The sequence below is a fragment of the Pagrus pagrus genome (genome assembly GCF_965226575.1).
Source record: "Pagrus pagrus genome assembly, chromosome: 15".
NCBI lineage: Eukaryota > Metazoa > Chordata > Actinopteri > Spariformes > Sparidae > Pagrus > Pagrus pagrus.
Genome location: NC_140199.1, coordinates 22579601 through 22601753, shown reverse-complemented (window position 1 = coordinate 22601753; position 22153 = coordinate 22579601). Strand labels below are relative to the sequence as shown.

Genomic DNA, 22153 nt, shown 5'->3' with positions numbered 1-22153 from the left:
GTAGTTTGACGGAGATGCAGACCATTTATTGAGCATTGCTTCGCTCTGACAGATAAAGGGCAAGAGAGTTGCAGATTAAGACATTTTTCGAGGTATACATTCACTCACAATCTTCTACAGAGCTAGATTAGAAGATTTACACAGCGCTCATGTTTGTATGCTAAACACGTAGCAGCAACCACTACGCATAAACAATGGAAAGAGGAGGAGAAAGTGAGCCTGGCTCCGTGCAAAGGTAACACATCTGTACAAAAACTGAACCATAAAGCACGACGATAACCGTTTTATAGTGGACTGTGCGCCAGACTATTTTTTGGCCAGGAACAGTAACACTATCCACCGGGCACGTCTCTGTAACCTCACGTGTGCTACGCTGTTGTTCCGTCCTCCACGTGGCTTCATATCCCACCAGGAGCGTTTCAGAAGCTGAGCACCATGCCTGCCTGATGTTGTTGACTTACTGTGTTTATTTTGTCATTTTTCCTTTATTTTTGTGTTAATAACATGAGTGAGTAGGCTACATAGTTATACTGTTTTGTTGTTTGTCTGTTTTAAGTGTGCTTATTTATATTTATTTATATAATACTTCCCACTTTGTTGTGCTACAGATCCTGACTCGGCACACTGTGTTTTATTTTGATAATTAACCAGATGCACCATGCCGTTCTGCTGTCGGACACCCTGCCTGGCTCGATCTGCTCTGTGCAGTTTGACGCAGCTGCTGTCCGCTTCCGTCAAAATAGACACTTTTGCGTCTTCTCCACGGAGCAGAGCGGAGAGGTGCTTCTGAAACGCAGTGATGCACAGCCAGTGGAACTACAAGCATTTTCTACAACGGCTGTGATCAGCTCCAGTAACTGTGTCGCGACCTTAATGCAACGCGGACAGGCCCGGTGGAAATCGGTAACTTTCTGGCATCTCCATTGTTTTCCTAGCAAATGCTGGACAGAAACCTCTGTCAACAATGATTCACCTCAACAAAGTAAAAACAGATACATCTCTACTTCTTCAAAATTGCATCACAGCCAGGAAGGGGTGGGACGGATAGACTCTAACGCTCTGCAAGAGAACAAATTCCAACGCATTGTCCCTAAATGTCAAACTACTTATTTTAAGTGACACAAAGTACAGCAGAGTGCTCTGTGAGTGGAGTAAAATCTTCTTCAGTTGTGATGGTATTAGATGTTCTCCAGAGAACGTGTTGCTGTCTCTGGTCCCAGGACTAGTCCTCTGTTTTTACTTTACTATTCTATTCTTGCTCTTGAGTCTCTAAATTGGGTCGGCACTGCAGGCTCTGATCACTTGAAGAAGTACACTCAGCACTGTGGCTGCTTAAGTTGTGGTTTTCGAAAGGAAAAGTACGCTATGGAGAGACAGTGTGGGTGATATTTAAATGAATGTGACAGTTTGAGTTTGAAAAGAAACAGCATCACAGTTCAACCTCATGTTACAGGTGGAGAGACGTCTTCAGTTACACACAGAGAGCGAGGATTCACGTGTTGGCAGTTTTGTTCGTGTTACGAGCTTTGGAAAGTGAAGGATCGCTGTGTGAGGGGGCGTAAATATAGGTACTAAAATCTACAAGTGTTACTTGATGCCAGCGTTAAATAAAACATTTATGTCCTCTGTAAAAGCTGAACCATTCAAGGAACCCAAACAGGAACATTTACCGTGTGAATTTTGTGTCAAACCAAACAATGTTCCTTCAGAAAGATGTTTTTTGTTTTTGCAATGTTTTTTTATTGTCCTACAAATCCATTTTCAATTCTAAAACAATTAGTTTTTACGAGATATACTTCCTCTGTAGAAAAGTAGTTCCTATTAAAGCTATTCCTGCTGTGCATGGGGTTTTATCCAAACTAGTGAAAGGCACAGTGCAAACATTATTTTTCAGTACTGTAATCGCCACAACAACAAAACAAATCGATTCACCTCCATTTTGGGCAAAGAAGTAGAAGCCTCACAGACATATATCACAAAACCTGGACAGAGAAAACCATAACTGACTGTGTGGATACCACATACTGTGAGTGATACAATGTGTTGTTGTGTTTTGTTTTGTTTGAGTGAACCTGCCCTTTAAACCTGTTTCACTGACATCTTTAAAGCTGTTGCATCTAATCTACTTGCAAAAACCAGATAAGTCATTCTGAAAAGGACTAAACCAACACTTAATTGATAGATATTCCCTTGAGTTCACAAAAAATATTACTAATAAAGGATAAAGAAAAAAAAGGGACATCTGTTTTGCAGATAAACTTTTTTTAAGGCATATTTCATACCTAATAAATCTGAGTATTTACAGCGATGACAAACCATGTGTGGGTAAAAGAAGCAAACACACAAACCAGAAAGTAACCTTTTGACAAATAATTATAGCTCTTGCAAATCCAAGGTTAAAAAAGATCATATGTAAATTAAACCTTTGTTATATCAACATAATTAGTCTCTTAACTGATAATCTGTCAGAGCTTTGCAGCCCTAACTGTGTAAATGTCTGTACTTCGTTAACAAAGCTCCAGCTGCGGCTGTGAGATGACAAAGATCACGTTTTTTCCTCAGCTTGTTTCTTTTTTTTTTTGTTGAATCATTGCATTTATGGTTTTGTTTGGTCTCTGTGCCAAGGTACACAGCCTTTATACGTGGAAAAATGAATGGAAATATTTACTTTTGGGGATGTAAGTGTTATACTGTGCATTTAAGATCAGCCCTGTAGAAAACAGTGAAAAACTGCACCCTGATTTTTGCTCCCATAAAGAGGTCAAGGGAAGAAAAACACTCCTCTGCGGCCTCTTAAAGACGAGAGCCAAGTCAGGTCCGTCTCTGTCGTGTCCAACTTTTAGCTGGCCTTCACAGCAGTGTGGTAATACTAAAGTTCATCGCTCAGACTCTTAACTTGGACACACTTTTCATGAGCTTTACATCCTGGACTTGTCAGTGGAACATCCACTGACACAAACATGCTGCAATTACTTATTCTTTGTGGTGGGACTAAATTGAATTTGTGATGTTTATGAAAGAAATTATTTTAGTCCTGAAATAGTTCTCACTATTTACAGGTAGCCAAACATTGGCCATCGGCGCTGGGGCCTCTATAAACAGCCGTCTTAGAAGATTTCCTTTATGTAGTGCACAATTCAAACCAGATTGATAGAGAATTCCTTTTAGTCTGGGTATTAGAAAGCCTTTGTTCCAGTTTCTTTGATGTGTTTTATGGAAACTGCAAGAGACAACTGGTTTGTCTGTGAGGCTGCGCTCTCCTATAACAATAGATGTGATTCCAGGAAGGCTTCATTAAGTCGGCCAGATGGATGGAAACAAACGCACCGGGCACACTGCAAGGTGGATGGATTGAATATTCTTCAATGTTCGCGGATTCAGCTTCACAACTTGACTTCACTTCCTTGGTATGACTGGATTTCCTCCAACCTTAGTGAAAGGCTCTCCAAAGCAGGCTGTGATTCACCGCAGAGAAGCAGGCGGTGGGATCTGTGTGGTGGGAGATCGCGTTTAGTTTGGATTCGCACTTCTGGTCCTTGAGCCAGAGCTGGCAGGAAGCTCTTGGCTCAGCTTCTGATAAGGACTGGCCTAGATATGAATGAACGTGGAAATACTATTCAGCTTTTCTTTTTGTAAATGTTTCACTACAGTGTTAGTGGTACTGTTAAGACTACAGACCTAATCTTAAACATTATCCTCTTTCCACTGATCAGGATTTAATGTTTAATGTTTCATTTTCTGGTCACAACAGTCAAACATCATCAAATGTTGCCTTTCTCAGATTCCTAAAATTTCACCAATGTTAAATTTAGATAAAAACAAAAACTAAGAGTCTACAGCTAGGGGCTCTGTGAAGGCTGTACTTAGTCACAAATGCTAACATGATCACAATGACAATGTTAAAATGTGGATTTTGAGCAGTTATGATGTTTGCCATATTCAGCATCTGATGTGTCAGCATGAGTTTTGCTAGCTATCCCTAGCTACCGTTAGCTAATTAGCTCAGTTAGCTGCGGAGCCAGCAGCCCGATTAGCTGACGTGACTTTGCCAGGACCGTGACCAGTTTGAAGACGGGATACAATACGGAGGTGATAAAGCGTCTCCGATCAAGACAATGTCTCCGGGGACAAGAAGACACAGCAGGCAAGGACAGGAGGGACATGAAGCGGACGAGAAGCGAATGAGAAACGGGTATCGGCAGCAAGCGAAAACTGCGTGTGAGGTGTAATATTTCCTCATCTGACTTGAGGATGTATTTTGACCAACCACAGCTGACTTTGGAAAAAAACAAGACCAGTTTGGTGAGTTTTTATTTGTTTCTGTTGAATTTGAATGAATTGTGTTTTAGGATGAGTTAACGAGGTAATTAAATTTTTTGTTTGGTAAAAGAGAGAAGTTGAATTTAGAAGTTGTATATTTGTTAAAAAAAGATTGTAATAGTATTTCCTTTTTTGATATTTTGTGAGTTCATTTGTTACACTGACAGCTAGGAGTGTGTAAAACTTAGCAAGCTCGCTGCTTGTATTCATCTCCCAGTGGAAACTATGAATGGGCTACACTGTGAGACTAATCATCAGACATGCTGAGCTTTCAAACCGTTCTGTTTTTTGGAAATATACCAAAGATCGTGCAAATAATCTTTGTCACATTTGAAAACTGGTCAAAGCAACACAACTTTCTAGTGAAATAAAGACAAAAATATTTGTGGGCTATCAGTTACAACAAAATCCCATTCAGATGTATTGTGGGTGCAACAGTTGTTTTCTCTCCTTTGTTTCTTGAAATTCAATTGTTGGTGGATGGCATTAGGCCTGAGACCTCCCTGTCTGTGGCATATGGACAGCGTGCACAGGCACTGAGTCACACTGCAGCCCAACAGAAGGGTCTCTACGGTAATCGGCCTAATGGTTTTTATAAAAAACACTCTGTGGTATTGAAGATGATGGGAGAACAATCTATCGGTTTCATCTCCAGATAATGGCGTAATTGTTTCTTTCTTCTTTTGGTTAGTCACATCCTTCATGGTCTTCTCTGGGTGTCATATGGCACTCAGGGCTACATATGAGAAGACATTCAACACACCATTCATGGGGGTACCACAGATACATCAGCCAACTAGGATGTGGGTGATAATCCTGAAAGGAATGGAGATGAAGGGAAACACAGTGTGTGATAAAGTTGGTGGTGTTTCAGCGTCTCTAGGCCCCCTCAGATCGAGGCCTCCCACTGCCCCCTTGGTGTGTGACTTCTTTGTGCCTCATCCGTACCTAACATCCAGAGTCCACTGTGTTGATCCTGAGTTTGAAAACAGAATCACATTGAAGGAATTCGCACCATAGCTGGTGTTATTGTGTGGAGGGAAGGCCCCATGTCCATGCAAACATCTGTGTGAAGATGGATAGTGTTGGGACTCATAACCTCGGCAATATTAGCACATGAAAGGTAGAGACTGCAGGGGGGCTATTTTGACTGCTTATAGGGGCCCCTCTATTAGCCACCCATTCACTCTCAAACAGACACACACATGCCGCTGTTATTACACACTGCATGTTGGTCACTCTCAACATCCGTCGCACTAACTAACTCTTCGGAGACATTCGGCTGAGTCATTTTGTCATAATTGTGATTCATGTTCTAGCGGGTCACTGGCAGTGTTAAGGCAATTAACAACACTCCCTCCTGTTCCCCCCTTTTTGCACAATCAACAAGTCATTTACAAATCATTACTTGGTATTTTTCAGAGTGTGCTTTTGTGGAAATGTGCTACGGGTCATCTGATACGAAAACAGCTATGACTCTGCTAATGTTTCCCTTGGGGAGTGTGATTCTGGTGCACACGATGCCCAAGGGCAGTGGCCTGGTCTGGGATGGGGGGGGTAAATAACAACAGACAGGGGGCAGCGGGAGAGGAGCTGTGGTTGAGAGAGAGCAGGAGGAACACATCAACCTCCCGGAGAATTAAAGTATAGTGGAAGAAAGTTTCTATGTAGGAATCACAGCCAGAGTAAAGTTGGTTTATTCTGTGTGTGCAGGAGGATAGGCAACATCTGTATGTTTACTCTGACTAGAAATGAGAAAAATCAGTACTGACAGGGCGAAAGAAATTGCTGACACTTTTGTATGCAACATATGTAAATAAATACATACAGTATGCATGAGACATTACTTAAGGCCATATCTCAAGAGGGTTCTCCTTCACAGTATATGAGGTTTATTTGAATAAAAGTTCATGGACCAATAGACGAATCCACAGAGCGATTTGTGTGATCCGCCATACTGACAAAGACAGCAGAATGGGTAGTTCGCTTGAAGACGTTAGACAGCGCCCTCCAGTTATTGATGAAGGTAATTTATATGGATAGCGATCTTTACATTATTCAGACTGTATTAGACATGGGTTACGAAAATAGCCAGAAAAGATAGGTGGAGAAAAAATACAAATTCATGTTTTTTTATAGGTATTCAAGATTATTTCATTAATCATCTGGTGGTGAGCAACAAAATGCCAACTTAAGGTCACTTATAGAGGGTCAAAGTTACTATAATGATAATATTAATTAATAATTAATAATTGTATAAATGATTATAATATTCTTGATCCACTCTTCATGAAGTCTGCCACTTGTTGGGCAGCTAGCATTCAAACGTGATGCAGGGAAACGCCACCGCACTAATAACAACTTGTCAACATCCAGCAGGATTCGTGTATAAGGAATAATTTAACAGATAATAAGAGGCCCAGTTTCACTTATTTTAGCCTTCCCCAGGATAAGGTTCACAGCATTATAGGTTCCTAATCTTCAATGTTAAATGTGCCGCTTCATCTTTATGTCCTATTCTGTCTCTGTGTTGTCTCGGAGTCTGAAGCTGGCTGCCAAGGAATTTAAGTTCTCAACCTTCAACCGGAAAAACCAAAGATTAATGCCACATGACAGCCAAGTGTCTGCCCCGCAGTAGCTGACCTTGTGCCCTGAGCTAATTGTTGAGGGGGTGAAACAAAAAATACAAAGTTTCCCCTTGGGACATCAAATGTGACTGCAAAACTAGTGCATGCTGTCTTATAAACAGAGTTACAGAAACAGACAGTTCAGCATAACAACACACACACACATCATTTCATAAGTATGACTTTCCTTTTGTGTGGATGATGCTGTGACTGAAGGGAGTTAGTTGCATCCAAACGATGTGAAAACCAGAGTGCCTTCTCATTGAGTGCAATATAATAATAGGACCATCAGTGGACCACAAAGCAGTTCAGACAATTCACAAGTTTAAGATCACAGCTGCTCAGTAACTGGCCCGATAGCTTTTCCATCTTAGAGATTATTGTAGTGTCATAGCACTTTACTCTTCCATAGTCCGACCACAGTGACATAGGAGTGTCTGCGTTTGACCGCCTAATTAGTTCCGCAGGGCAATTTTCATGATCCCTTGACATTTTGGGTTGTGACAAACTATACTGGCCTTTAAATTGCGGTGTTCAGCTGCCAGCATGACTGGAGGTACGGAGCCGGAGCAGAGTTAATGGTCTTGGAGTGGAGTTAGGAAGTGACATCACACTTGGATACTCTTGCACATACACACAGACACACACACACGCAAACATTAAAACTGACCCCAGGTTAACTTTACCACCTTGTAGTTTTTATTAAAAACCGGTCTGACCGGGGAGCAATGTTCACTGGGACCCCCTTGAAGTGGCTTTCTATGACCCCTGTTACCCTCTCACGCACACATATACACACACATACACTAAAATGTTATATTTTTCATGCTCAGCTTTTCATGATGAATAACCACTAAGTGGAGTTTCATTGGCTGCACATCTGGGAGCCCTTACAGCGAAAGATGGAGGGAATATGTACACTAAGTTAAATGAGCACATACACTCCACTCGTCCCCTATTTCTGTGTCGTTCACTGCATTTCTCACGACAAATCTTTATCCGTCTGTCAAGGTGTCAGTTTTTCTTCTGACATTGTGGTTGAACTCCAAACCCCAACAGAGTTTTGAAGGCAATACTGAATATGAATTTCATATGTCTTCTCCTGTCTGGCACATTCCTCTACCATTGAGTAAATCAGTACAGTGTGGGCTGTACAGCTCATACCAAGGTGCTGAGTAGCCTTCTGGTTTCATTATCTTTTCTGATTTTTTTCAAAATGGTTCACAATCATATAAAATATCATCTTACAATAGCCAAAGTCTAAAGTCGCAAAGTACCTGGAACTTTTGGTCCCAGGACCTACTTTCTTTTCAAGGGACTAAAATGTTCCTTCAGTCTGTTGTTGTCAGCGTTCTCGCCGCGGTCTAGAGACCTTTGAAGAGAGACTAGTCACCAGAATAGAAATGTTGGCAGTGTATGTTTCTGCATACCACGGATAGCCTACATTCAAATAAGTACGTGTCATACATACAGTACCATATTGACGTTTCCACACGTGTCACGTTGATATTACATGTGCTTAACCTTTATGTTGTGAGATGGAGAGGATGAGGATGGCGTGACAGATAGGCGAGAAGGCTGTCAAGCCAGCGACCACAGTTCGAGGTGGTGTTTAAACATTTGAAAGCGTGAAACCACTCAATATTTTTGACGAGATGTCAGGATTTTTGCAGCCTTGTTTGTTGCCACCAAACGGGATATTTTTGATGAGACGTTGGGAAATTACCAGCTGAGTTTGTGGTGAAAAACTGTGTGTTTTAAATAAGATGTCAGGACATCTCCAGTTTTGTTTGTGGTTAAGAACCCAGCCAACAAACCCAGCTGATTGATGATTTTATGTAGCAGCCTACGCCATTGATAGCATTTTTTTACACGTGCACTGGCATGTCTGTGTTACTGGCGGGTTTGATTTGCCAGCTGTTTTTTTTCTGCTTAACACACCGACCTCTTCGGCTCACAGCTGCGTCTCTGGGCTATGCAGAGTGGGCAGGCTGTCTGTCTGCTGTGAAGGCTTCCCCTCCATACACACCAAGCTTGATTGGCTTGGTTTCAGTAAAGGATTTTGTCACCAGGCTGCCCATGGAGGGACTCATGGAGTCTGTCCACCGTCTCTCATCCACACTCTGGCAGCAAAAAGCAGCTCCGGAGGCTAAGTATAAACCAAGAAGAGCAACAGCCGGCCAAAGAGTGTGGTGTGTTTGCTGGGGAAACTACAAATCACAGGCTGATTTTACACATCAAAAGTTTTTCAAGCACTCGACCAATCGGAAATATTCAGCGTTACTAGCCTCACCCCCAAAGTTCCTTTCCCATAGTGCCTGGAGAGTCCCTGCAAGGGAAACACGGCTTTAAATTCGCTTTAAAACTGAGCTCATGATTGATTCTCCAAAATGGCAGTCAGTCACAGCTGATAAGATCTGTGTGCCTGTCTCAGGTTTGCTGATGGATATATGAGACGCATTGTGGAGCGCAGATCTGTGGGTTGTATATGTAGGCTCAGTGCCAGCTAGTTTAGTACCAACATGCACTGAAAAAAGCCCACTTGTTTAAATCTGCCAATAATGCATCTAACCATGTTGTTTTGTTACACTAGTAAAACGTGATGTGCAGACACATTAGCGATTAAAACACGTCTCATTTACTCTCCGCGGCCTCTTGTTTAATGGAGACTGTCAAAGAGACTTCTTTATATGTTGACATCAGCTGTTTTGTTTCTCAGACACAACACATTTTATATGAATGATTTAGTTTTACAAGCTATGTGTGATCTTTTCAGACATTTCTTGCAAATTTTTCCACTTTTTCCATTTACAGGTAAATGAAATGTGCACATAAAATGAAAAGTTAAACCTTTAACATCCTCCTTTCACTACATCTCAGGCTTCATGGCACCACCTGCATTTAACTGGAGGATGTTGGCAGTGATCCCAAGAAAACAACGAGTTATGAACTATTACACAACTGCTTTTCATTAGATGTCACATTTGTCTGTTTTCGTGCAACTCACACAGTCATAATGGAGCCACATATTGATGATAGAAGGCAAATGACATGTGAGCTGTTTGTCTTATAAAGTTTAATTGACATATTCTCAGTGAACAAATGTTTTTTACATTGTTTACTCAGAATACAAATACCGAAGGTTTATCCTCTGTATGATCGATAAAATGTGACATGAGACAAGCTGCCCAATCTTCACATTACTGGTGAGGGAAACACTTTTCGCTACCTGCAGATTCCTCCAGTGATATCAGTCTAACACAATCAGTTCCTACAGTGATTACATTTGATTCATTCCCAATCCAAATTGGGACATCAGAGCTAAATAAGTGGCTAAATCAATGGCGTTATCGCCCACAAGAGTGCTGCTGACTCTGCTTCTATGCTGCTTAAACAGCACTTCAAAGCTAATCAGTAAACATGGCAAAATGGGTTGCTGACTGCCACTGACTGCCCTTTATCTCTCCCCGATGTTTCAATCAGCGCACCGCTCTCATCACATATACTACTGTGCTCCGCCTCACATAATGCCCTTTGAGGGAAGTTAAAAGTTCATCCCTTTTAGCTCTAATGTTTTCCTAATGGTCGCTTGTTGAGTTAATAGTTAAATAACAGGCAGGATCATTGTCCTTGGCTCTCGTTTGCCCTCGTGAGTAAAGCTAAACACATGTTCTCACATCAAAGTCTTTAGATTTAACCCCCTGACCTACTAGTACAGTAAGATTACAGCAGCTGTGTGTTGGACCTGGAAAACTGTGTGTGTGTGTGTGTGTGTGTGTGTGTGTGTGTGTGTGTGTGTGTGTGTGTGTGTGTGTGAGTGTGTGTGTGTCTGTGTGTATGCATCGATGGGTATAAATGTGTATGAGGCTCTTAACATGTAGAGGAACACATACATTAAAATATAAAGTTTTTTTTACTGTCTAACTGCTACAAGTTTTATAATAAAACACCGGCTGGACGACTCAATTGTGAGAGTACACTTCCTTCATTTAAGTGTTTGGATTTAATATATAAATGCATAAAAGAGTACAAAAATAAAACATTTGTATAATATTAATTTGACATATGACAAGGAGATTGAATAGATGCAAAGATCTCCCAACAGTTAGATGTTGCTACACATTCAATCATCAAAGAGAACAGAATGAAAACAGCAAGATTAACATGGAAAATAAAGACAAAAGACAGAATTTAATGATCAGACTCAGTGAGTGATGGTAAATGTTGCCATTAAAATTTGAATACATCAGATATAAAGTGCATTGTTATCTGCATGACAGTTATAGGTAGCCATATCAATGTACATCTATTCATTGTCAGTAATGGTACTACAGTAAAACTCTCTCTACTGTGGCTGTCACTATAACTTTGGCTCTGTTTACACATGGCATTGACACATCTTTGGTGATCCGATCTCAAGTAGATGGTTCTGGAGTGACCATTGAATCTGCAAAGACCAAATGTATTATTGATTTTAGCGGGCGGGAGACAGCAGTGTTCATCCCATGCCTTCTCTGCCCAAAATTAAAAGAAGTTTGCAAAGAACTTGGCATATGATCAGTCAGTCCAAATGGAAATTAAACAGTGTGTTTGAGTGTAACGTGTTATCCATTTTGCCTGTCGTTTTTCATTCTTGTTGTTTCGCTGATGCCACTGGTACATGGAAGAGTAGATGTTTCTAATTACTCATAGGATTGATCCAGATTAGGCAGTCCCTCAATGGATGAATGTGGTCATACCACATCCGAATGTGGTCTGAGCGATCGGATCTCAAGATGCATGTTAATGCCAGGTGTAAACAGGGCCTTAGTGTTTTAACTACGATGTGGTAACTATTATTCAAAATGCTGTACACCCTTCTTTGAAGCAGACATTCATGCTAAGAGGTTATCACATTCAGAATCCATCTAACAAGACTTTCTGACACCGGTTTAGTAAGACAGCTAACTGTGTCAGGACTTATTTCTCACCATCTCTTGTTAAGTAACCCAGCTTTATGATTCCAGTAAATTTAGACGTATTGGTTGCTCATTTAAAAGTGTTTGGGATCCAGATGTTCAGTTTTTTTCTCTAAGAATGAGAGGCAGACAAGTTGGGTAACACAGGGTCGCGTAATCACAGCCACAGAACAGCTCAGGAAATGCTCGAGCCCGTTTGGCATCCTGACTTCCATCACAAAAACATTGTAATTGCCATTTTTACTAGGATCTTTTAAACATCTTATATTTAGTCTGGGAGTAGCTGAGCTGGCACTCATTGAAATTCCATGGTGCCAATTAGTTTGAAACATTGGAAAAACTTGGCAAACTCTCTGACCCTGCCTGTTCCTTTGTTTTGAGAAGCGAAACTATACGTTGTTGTTCATCAATTTGTACAATTCAAATTCAGAGACAGTAAGGATAAGCAGATGCCATGTTTAGGATTAGTTGTTATAAGTCTACTGGCTCAGAACTTTACAGGACTGTGGGATGCTAACTCATCTTTGTTGTGGAGAAAACCCTCTCACTGACCTACATCCCTTAAACGCTTTCACCCCGAGGTCGACCCCTTTTCCTAAATGACAGAGAGGCCAGAAGGACATGGATATCTCCAAAAATAGCTCTTTACTGTGGAAGTCTTTAAACAGAAAAGTATATACATTTTAGTTAGATGAACGTACACTCACAGATATAATTGCACTTTGCACTAATAACATCTATGATCTCTATAAGTTGTGAGAGTGGTGATGGTGAAGACGGCGACAGGGCTGGTGTTCACGGTGGGGTGTTGCAGGTTTATTCCATGCAAAAGGCCGCAGCGTGGCAGCCGGGATAAGTGCTGTACAACATACCAGATGATCTCATATCACATGTAACATATCTGTGATGGCTCAGGAGGATCTCTGCAGGAGCTTTTAGATGCTCTGTTTGGATTTCTTCATCCTGGAAGAGAAAAATAAATTTCATGTGAGTTTTATGAGAACAATGCCAAAATCATACAGCAAAACTTGGCACTGAGCATTCACAGGGTTGGTTTCTGGCTCCCAATTTTGTACAAACCCACAACAATGTGATAGATAACTTTGGCTGAGAGACAAACGACATTTGTGCCATTTCAACAAACACTTGGCCATAAAAATGTAACTAGTAAACACCAAATTGAAAATTAATGAGTATTTGTTCAGCCATGAGTGGGAGCCAGAAAAATGCCAAAATCCTGAAAATACCCAGTTCCTGTCTATTGAAATAAAAACAGCTGCTTCAGGTTTACAAGACCACAGTGTTTGTTGACCTGCAATCAGGAACTCAACATTTTTAGCCTTTTAAAGTCACATTCATCCTGTGCTCAGTTTTAGCTCATTAACGGTCTCCTTTGCGCCCATTTGCCAGTTGGCCATTTCTCCAGAGTTTTTAGTCAGTTACTCGTTGACAGGTTGATTTTTACTTCACAGCTTTTTGTAAACCTTTCACCTCAATTAAAAAAAACTTGTTTTGATAAATCTAAATATGTAATCATGGAACATTCATTTGCAGCAGTTGTGGTGTGATATACACATACCACCGCAGTAACCGTATACAAACAGTATAAACACTGGAACGTGGGTGGGCAGCTTATTTATTGACATTGGAGTGATACTGTAAGAGCTGAGCTCTATTTCGACTGATATAAAAGGTAATCATGGTTTTGTTTATCACACTAAAGGGTGGCATAATGCATGACTTTACAATTGTGTGTAATTTGCACACATTGTAAATAAGTTTGTCCCTCCTCACCTTTGGCTGTATGTGTAATTGGAAACACATTAGGTCTGATCCATTGTAAATGACCACCATCTACACTATGCATTGGTCTGTTTTGTTATGCAGAGAGGCGCTCACACCTCAGCAAGTCAAGGGCTCCACAATCATCCTTCAGACAGACAGTCTGACTGCGGGACCCTGGGTCACTCAGTCAGTGGGTATTGACTCAACATCCTCACTGGGTTGGTGATTGCAAGACTGCATTCAATTTCTTTTTGTTGGAAAAAAGGAAATCCACTTTTTGCATCTTTATCCGTCTCCTGAGCATAGTACGGTTTGTTTCATCCGACCCGCGACAGGGGAGCATCGAAAATACATGACTGCACAAAGTACAGGATGGCAACTTGATCCTTTCTATAAACTTTACGGTGTCCAACGGTTTTTCGGAAAGGTTTCCTCATGCCAGGAAGGAGACAGTTGATATTGGCGGTGACTTTTAGCCTTCTCAATGTCAAACATGAATTTTGAAAGCAAGTTTTTGCATTCAAGGTGCACTATGTAGTTTAGGGAAGAAATTTCATCAGCAGAAAAAGATCTTCATTTTTATTTTTTTTATGCCTAAACAAAATAATAAACATGCTCTTTGTTCCCATGACTGAATAAAGTAAGTAAACAAACTGACCTTAAAGGACAACACAATTTCATACTGTTTTACTTTGTTTATATGCGGCGGACCCTGCCACCTTTTTAGCGTAAAACAGTGTTCTGGGGATAGCTTGTTTATTCAGTTATGGGGAAAATTGATTGTTAACATTAAAATTCTGACTTTCTTCTCCAAAACTACAACGTGTCCCTATAATGTTACACAGATTGACCAAAAGGCAAAGGTAACTCTATGAAGTTACTCTATTTTGCCCATTATTGAAATCTCTGGTAGGCAAATGTACAGTATTTATTTAAGTCTGTATTTTATTCAACCTTTCTCTTACATAACCAGGGATGAACCCATAATAGTGCTCTTATAGGAGCAGATTAAGCTTAGTGTGTGAAAGTGAATCTACTCCCACTTAGTCGTGTACCAGCACATCTCGGGTTTTGGGCTCCATTATAAACGGGCAATTAAAGAGCTGTCACTTTCACAATAGCCTATTGATAGATGTCCAAATGCGCATTTGTGCTTTCGCAGTCCTTACTTTAAATCTCTATAGAGCGGAAGTGATTTTGCGATGCCCCAGACGAGTTATCTGATGAAGTTTGACGACAGGATCATGGATTGGAGCTAACACACAATCGGTATAAGGTGAGTCTGATTTGTTGCATCTTACTTGTTGATGGCGTTCTTCAGGTACTGCTGCAGCCACCGGATCTCTGGGTTCACACACACCTCTTTGTTCGTCTTCAGCTTAGCACTGATTAAAAAAAAGGAGAAGTCAGTGTATGACTCAGTTAAAGATGAAAGGGTGAATTATTCAAAATGCAGAGACATTAGGTGTCCTGACTCATTGTGATTAAACAGACTGAATTAACACTACGGTGTCAGGTTAACACACACACCGCTCTTTCACACTGGTGACTGATTATTCTTTCATCCTACATGTGATGCTGCTACATATATTCATACGGGTAAAGAATAAGTGCATTCAAAGATCTTATCCCTCAAGTATTATATAGAGTTACCTATAAAATGTGCACTTAAAAACAAGGAGTTTGAGGAGTCAACATGGGGCTACGGGCTACTGTCTAACTCCAGCATAACCCTGTGGTTATTTACAGAAAGGGTCAAGACCGGATCATATGTCTCCATGTGGAAGATCATGCGTCCTTTGGTGCACATGTCCTGTTTTTGAGGAAGTAAAAATGTGTTTTCCCTCTTTCCCTGTAAGTGTTTTTACAAGATGTGCCAATCCATTTTCTCACTCTAAACATTGACTGTTCCTGATTTTTTCCCCTCTCTACTGCAGCCAACTGCATTGTTGCGCACTTTCATCTGTAAGTTAGCTCCACACGAGCCGTAACAACGATTTAGATCAGACCTGAAGGTTGTAAGCACAGCATGAGGAGGAAACGCTGCGTGACAAGCAAATGGGAAGCAAACCCAATTACAAAACCCACAATTATTGCTTTCCTGTCCAAAAACAAAACTGCATCCAATTTCCACCTCCCGTTCACGCTCGCCCATACTCAAATGGAGCACTTCCTGTGGATGCGTCAGGGGGGCCGGAGGTAAAAACGACGTGTGAAAGCGAGTGACAGAGGGGCGTGTGTGTAAACATGCATGCACAACTCTTTTCTCTGGCCTGTCACCTCTCAGAGATTGATGGTGAGAAATGTCCAACAAGGAGGAAACCTGTCTGATGTTTTAGGGCCAGGGTGAAAAACATGTGATTCTGTGTTTGTGTTGGTGCCACACACTGAACCCAGCATTTAAAAAGCATACTCACACCACTTGGAAGGGGCAGTTGGGCGTTTGGATGAACCTGAGCTCTCGGATGTAGCCTCGTGGGAGGCTGTTGACTGTTGAGCGACAGTAGCATCTCTCCACCAGGCTGATGGGCTTTGCTGAGAAAGAGGAGAGGAGGATGAGCATCTGTTTCAGATTTACAGCAAAGCGTGTTTCAAATAAGGGGATTAAACATAGATTAGATGAAGGTAATGATCTCATGTGAAAGATGGGATATTGCTGGACAGATTAGATTGAATATAAATGAGACTGAACTGTATTACAAACAATCAAATTACATGGAAATGGTACAGAAAACAAGTACAACTGTGTACACAGATCAACAAGTTGAAGCCTGGATGCAGAATCTCTATAAATCTACAGGGAATTGTCCGTACATGCAAACCACCCATGCACAGTACTTTCATTTTGCATAAGAATTTCCCATCTATCTGTTATCTATCTCAGTTATATTTTTGCATTGTTGCAGGAGGATGGAGCCAACATCGACCAACGTTAAATCAAAATTACATATTTAGGCTTTACAGCATTTTTGGCTTGAGCCACAGAACCCACTCAGAGGTAGGAGACACACACAACAGGACTTCGAGACGCACAAACACTAACTCTTTTCAGTCAGACACAACTGTGGACTGTGTGGTCCTTAAACCTCATGATGGATGTGCATACTTTCCGCTACAACCTCAGATTTTCACGGCTGATAAATGTGGAAAAATAAATAGGACTGTGTTTTCTTTTTTCGTGAAACCTACATGACAAAAAAAAAAAAAAAAAATCAGGATTAACCAAGCTGAGAGCGGTGAAAAATGCGTGAAATTATTTAGTATCCGAGGTGAGTGTTTAAGTTGCTTTTAAATGGAAACTGCAGGTCACAACAAACAGATGGTGAGAAGTGCTGCTATAGATTAAACTCTATGCTAATTGTTTTTACACATGATCCGACGGAATTAACATGATAAAAGGAGCAACACCTTCTAGTTGGGTGACTGATGTCGCCATGTAGACTAGCTGTGGCTTTGTCTCATAGCTGCCTCATTTGGCTGTGATTGAATGAAAACAGAGAGCAGAACAAATACAAACGTTGATCAGTGATCCGATGGGCAGTTTCTCACCGCTGGAGCCGCATGTGCAGCCTGTAGGCGCTTTACGCACGATGGAAAACGGGTTTCCCACACCAGAAGACGCTCATGCATTGAATACACTAACATTTTGTCAGATGAACATAATATTTTAATTAAGATGAAGAGCTGTTACGTTTGATTAACAAGTACAGGCAACATTTGCACTTCGATTTTATGTAATTGGATTTATACATCTGTTTTATATTGCCGTTTATTTGGGTGGATTTGTTACTGATGTCTAAATGCAAATTTAGGATAAATGCAGCAATTGAAAAAGTTAATCAGAGTTATTTATATATTTAAGTAATAATATACATCAGTTATGGAATGGGAAGGTTAATAGACGCTTATTTAAACTTTACTTTTGCGGAAGTATTTCAGAAATAGTGCAGAAAATATGACATTTGTATTTCTTTTTTTTTTCACTTCCCGTGATCCATCCAGACAAATAATAATCAAACAACCTAAAATGGGAATACCTTGCAGATAAAGGCTCTATTTTACATTGACAGCTGCAAAAATACAAAAGTCTAAATAAACCTGAGCCAGCAACACACAGCAAATGAGAAAATAAAGTGATACCTTGTGATGGAGGCGCGTACATCACCACCGTGAGCGCCGCCAAGAGCGTCAACAGCTTCACATCCATTCTGCGGTAATGCCACTGAGATTTGATCCTACACAGAGTAAAGTCCAGAGGAGCTGTGGTGGCACACGGGACTGTGGCGGAGCGTAAATACACGTGTGGACAGGAAAAAGCTAGAAAGAATTAAAATATATAGGACTTCCTGTAGATCACAAAGTAAAAGTGTTAAGATGCATGTTTTTTGTTCTAGCGGATTAATAATCATTATTGCAATGTTTCAAATTACGACCAAAATAAAAATATAAGATTTACATTTTATTGATTTCGTTCTTCGCAACATATCAGAGGTTGATGACTAATGTTGCACAATGTTTGGTATACGTGCTTTTATTTTGAAAGAGACTCCTGTCTGCGTATTCTCAACTCCGCTGCCAAATTACGCACAGCGCTCAGTGGAGACGCGTCCAACCGGCACACACACAAACACACACACGCGCGCGCTCGCTCTCTCTCTCTCTCTCACACACACACACACATACACACACACACACACACACACACACACACGCACAGAGGTCTCCCTCTCTTTTTAAGAAGTCATATTATGCGCAGTAATTAAGCAGTCATGTGTGCTATATTTTTAGGATGACATAAGAAGTAAATTTGCCTTTATTTGACTCAACTGCTTTAAAAGATATTTCAGTAATTCAAATTTGCCCACCGGCTGAACACTGGATAGGTCTCCCCCTGCTCTACATGTTCCTGTGGCTGCTGCCAGGGCTATGAAAAGAAACGGGAGACATTTTTGCACATGTGTTTGTTTTCAGTCATGGTTTGTCTTCTCAGGGACTTCATTGGCCCAAATTAATTAAAACGCTAAAAGTGTAACTAGAGAGGACTCACTCCAACAAAACGTGCTCTGTTACACTCTTGCTCTAATAAATAGACTAGAGGGAAATAGAAACAACACACACTCCTCAACATACACACCTCCCAGCTTGTGTTTGGAGAGGATTTAAACTATTCTCAGTTTAAGTGAATCTTTAAACAACTGCCTTTATACAGAAAATGCCAAATATGTGTGTGTGTGTGTGTGTGTGTGTGTGTGTGTGTGTGTGTGTGTGTGTGTGTGTGTGTGTGTGTGTGTGTGTGTGTGCATGCACATCCTCACTGTTGTGTTTGCTGGTATTATTAGGGTATTTAACGGGATGCAGATGTGGAGTCTGTTTCCAGACATTTGGCTTTCATCTTGCAGAGCAAACACTCCAATGCGTGTGTGTGTGTGTTATATGAGTAAATGTGTGTGTGCAGAGATGTGAGATGAAAACATAAATGAGCCTTGTCCTCTGGATTGATCACACAATGAGTAACTTCAATGCTTTAATACCTGGAAGACCTTTAGAGGCTTGTTTAAGCCCAATACATACAGCTGTACTTAACACACAACCCACAGTATAAATCTATTGGGAAATCCTAAACAAAAGCTTATATTTACACGGACTAAGGGTGTGTTTTGCTACTTTTTTTTTCTGAATCGCAGAACAACAAGAAAAATGATCACAAAGTGGCTGTTTGTTTTTCTGTTCTTTCTATTTTCCCATTTATTGGAGACATATCCTGTCGTCATACAGCTGTGGGAAAGCAAACCACCTGCTGACAGCACACTCTATCATGAAAACTAGTGAGGAATAGAGGAGGGTAATTCAAGGAGAATAACTGTTTTTTATGCTTGTTATTTACTGCTTCCAGCTAGTATCATACGCAATGTATAAATCCTCCATCCTTTATGTCAGTAATATGGGCAATATCTGTGTCAAGGCTTGAGTATTAATGTACATACAAAATATTGATTATGAAGTGCTTTCTTACACTGCTTACTTACTTTTAAAAGTCAGGAAAACTATTACCTCAGAATTACAAAGTAAATTACTTTTAAAACGTTTTAACAACTTAAACTTATTAGTCTTGAGGTAACCGGTTCACTTGATTGTTTTAAAGTTAAGTCACTTGGTCAGATTTTACAGTGTACCGATATGTAAATCTTTGTGTGTTGATCATTTTGTGTCCGTCTGAGACACTTTGCTCCATACGGTCAAACCGAGTGTGTTCTGGTTGTCAGACGGTCGTTGTAGATGATGCCATGGAGACGAGAGCACGGAGCAGAATCAGCTGACAGCTCAATGGACACATATTGACTTCTCTCACAGCCCACAATGGCTACCTTCAACTGTGTGCACGGCAGAAGATAGAACAAGCAGAGGAGGAAAAGAGTCTGAAGTATTTGAGTAAGGGTCTCTCAGTTTGGAGTGAAAGTTGACTTCAGAGGGTTTCAGATCAAAGCGGCATCGGTCACAACAGCTCATCAACCTGCTCACACACTCCCACACATACACACACACACACACACACAGGATTACCGACATGTCATTACAGTACACACTTTATATTCACCTCTTTGCTATGTCCCAAACCTGTGTGAGCCTGCACAAACAACAAACGTGTGCAGTGCGGTTTGCTCAAGCGAGCACAACTACAAATGGAAGTCATTTGTTTTGCACCCACACACCCACACACACAGACACACAGACACACGCACAGACACACACACACACAAAGGTTGTTAATAGGGGCCAATCTGTCATGGGAGGGGAGTTACAGAACATCCAAGTATTTCAACATTTCTGCCACAATCAGCAAGAGTTCCATGCTTCTGCTGAGGTGAATGGACGACAGCAGTGCGGTTACATAAGCAGACTTGGCAGCACATCTTCTCCCCCTATTGTTTAATTCTGTCTTGCATCAACAAGTTCACAGGCTGCATCTTCTCGTAATAAAACACTTTTCTCAGAAGGAATTGTTGATTTAAAAATGTTCCCCTTTAGAACAGAAAGTGAAAGAAAAATTTGACACCCACTCACACTTTAGGGTGCTCTGGGGCCAGATGGTGACAGTTTTTAATGAATATGTGCATTTGCCGGTTGTGTTTCCAGTATTACGGGCACAAGTTGCATATGCTACCTGTTACGTTTCTTTCACACCTGTCACGCCCGACATATTCCTCCGAGCTGACAAGAGCTGCGGTGTCCTGTTCTGTAGCCCATCTGTCTGTCTGTCTGTTTTGGGGGGTCTCACTCCAGGGGTCCATCTCCTACTCTCTGCATGAGACATTTCTTACTGTACGCTCAGAGAACATGGTAAGTGCTTTTTCTTGACTGCAAGTGTAAATCACACGTCAGGTTTTTCTCTGAAGCTCTGGAGGCATAGCAGGTGTCCTCAAGGTCTTTTTTAGGACTTTAAAACCTTGAGAAAGTTTACGACTGCCAACTCTGATCTCAGTTTTTGTTGTTCCGTCCGTCTCTGTTTTTCTTTCTTTTTGTGTCACTATTTTCGATGTCAGTTTGCTTTATTGGCATGAAATCTGAATGCAGTTTTGTTGCCAAAGCGAATAGAGGAAGAAATTAATGGATAAAGGCAGAAGAGAGAGAAATCAGATAGGACTCTAATGCAAACTGATAGTACAAAGGAAAAAAATCCTAATTTTATTCGTATGTCCTGTTGTTGTCACAAGCTCCAATCTCTGTATCCAATCTTATACCTAATCTTTTGAGACCAATAAGCTGATGTAACTTTTGATTTTCAGATCTTCACACATTAAACAGTCTCATCATAGTAACACTTTAACAAAGCTGCTGTTGAATACTTTCCCATCTAAATATTTAACAAGTTTCCTCACAGTAAATGAATCTGCGGTCAGTGATGACCTGGTAAAAACACGAATCTGTCACATGCCGATAGATTGTTAAACATTCCTTAACTACTATTCACCTTTAAAGAGAGACCACGTGACCCAGGGGGCAGGAGTATGGATGGCTGAGCGTATTATGTTGGAGTGGCCAGTTTCCATAGATCAGACTTTGGTTTGAAAACGTACAGGCAACTGGCCCCAGTGGGGGATCTGCCGCTGCTCCATTGAGGCTCTGGTGAGGCAGAGGGCCTGCTGGCTGAGCCTTTGTCCGGTTTCCTCTACATCCTCTAGAGAGTCACGAGCCCTGTGCCTTCACACCGACATATGGACCACCTCAATGGCCTGTCAATGAAGTCTTTAGACGTTGAATCAAGGGAGAAACAATTGGACAATGGCTTTATAATCACTTGTTGGTTTCAAGATCCTTCAAATGTAGCAGCAACAAAAAGTCTTCCGATAAAATGTCCAGGTCAAATAACATGGCACAATTTCCCTATTTGTCTGAGCAGAGTCTCCATATTTGTTGCGTTATTTCCCACCAGCACGAACTGTCTCCAGATTTCCCTCGCTGCCC

General features: G+C 41.0%; 1 protein-coding gene across 1 annotated transcript; it reads right to left on the bottom strand.

Moving 5' to 3' along the window:
- Window positions 1-10913: 10913 nt before the first annotated feature.
- cxcl12a (chemokine (C-X-C motif) ligand 12a (stromal cell-derived factor 1)) lies at window positions 10914-17968 on the bottom strand. The gene is made up of 4 exons (XM_084375800.1): window positions 17831-17968; window positions 16108-16225; window positions 14992-15075; window positions 10914-12868 (listed from the first exon to the last, which is right to left on the bottom strand). Exons 1-4 carry the CDS (start codon window positions 17895-17897, stop codon window positions 12841-12843), a joined length of 297 nt encoding a protein of 98 aa, XP_084231926.1. The 5' UTR covers window positions 17898-17968; the 3' UTR covers window positions 10914-12840.
- Window positions 17969-22153: the final 4185 nt, after the last annotated feature.

What these genes read in the sequence shown, in the direction of transcription:
- cxcl12a (XM_084375800.1), bottom strand. Translation starts at nt 17,897, where the DNA reads ATGGATGTGAAGCTGTTGACGCTCTTGGCGGCGCTCACGGTGGTGATG. An exon ending in AACTGCCCCTTCCAAGTGGT is followed by an intron (nt 15,076 to 16,107) that starts GTGAGTATGCTT and finishes TTTTTTAATCAG; the next exon opens with TGCTAAGCTGAAGACGAACA. An exon ending in CTGAAGAACGCCATCAACAA is followed by an intron (nt 12,869 to 14,991) that starts GTAAGATGCAAC and finishes TTTCTCTTCCAG; the next exon opens with GATGAAGAAATCCAAACAGA.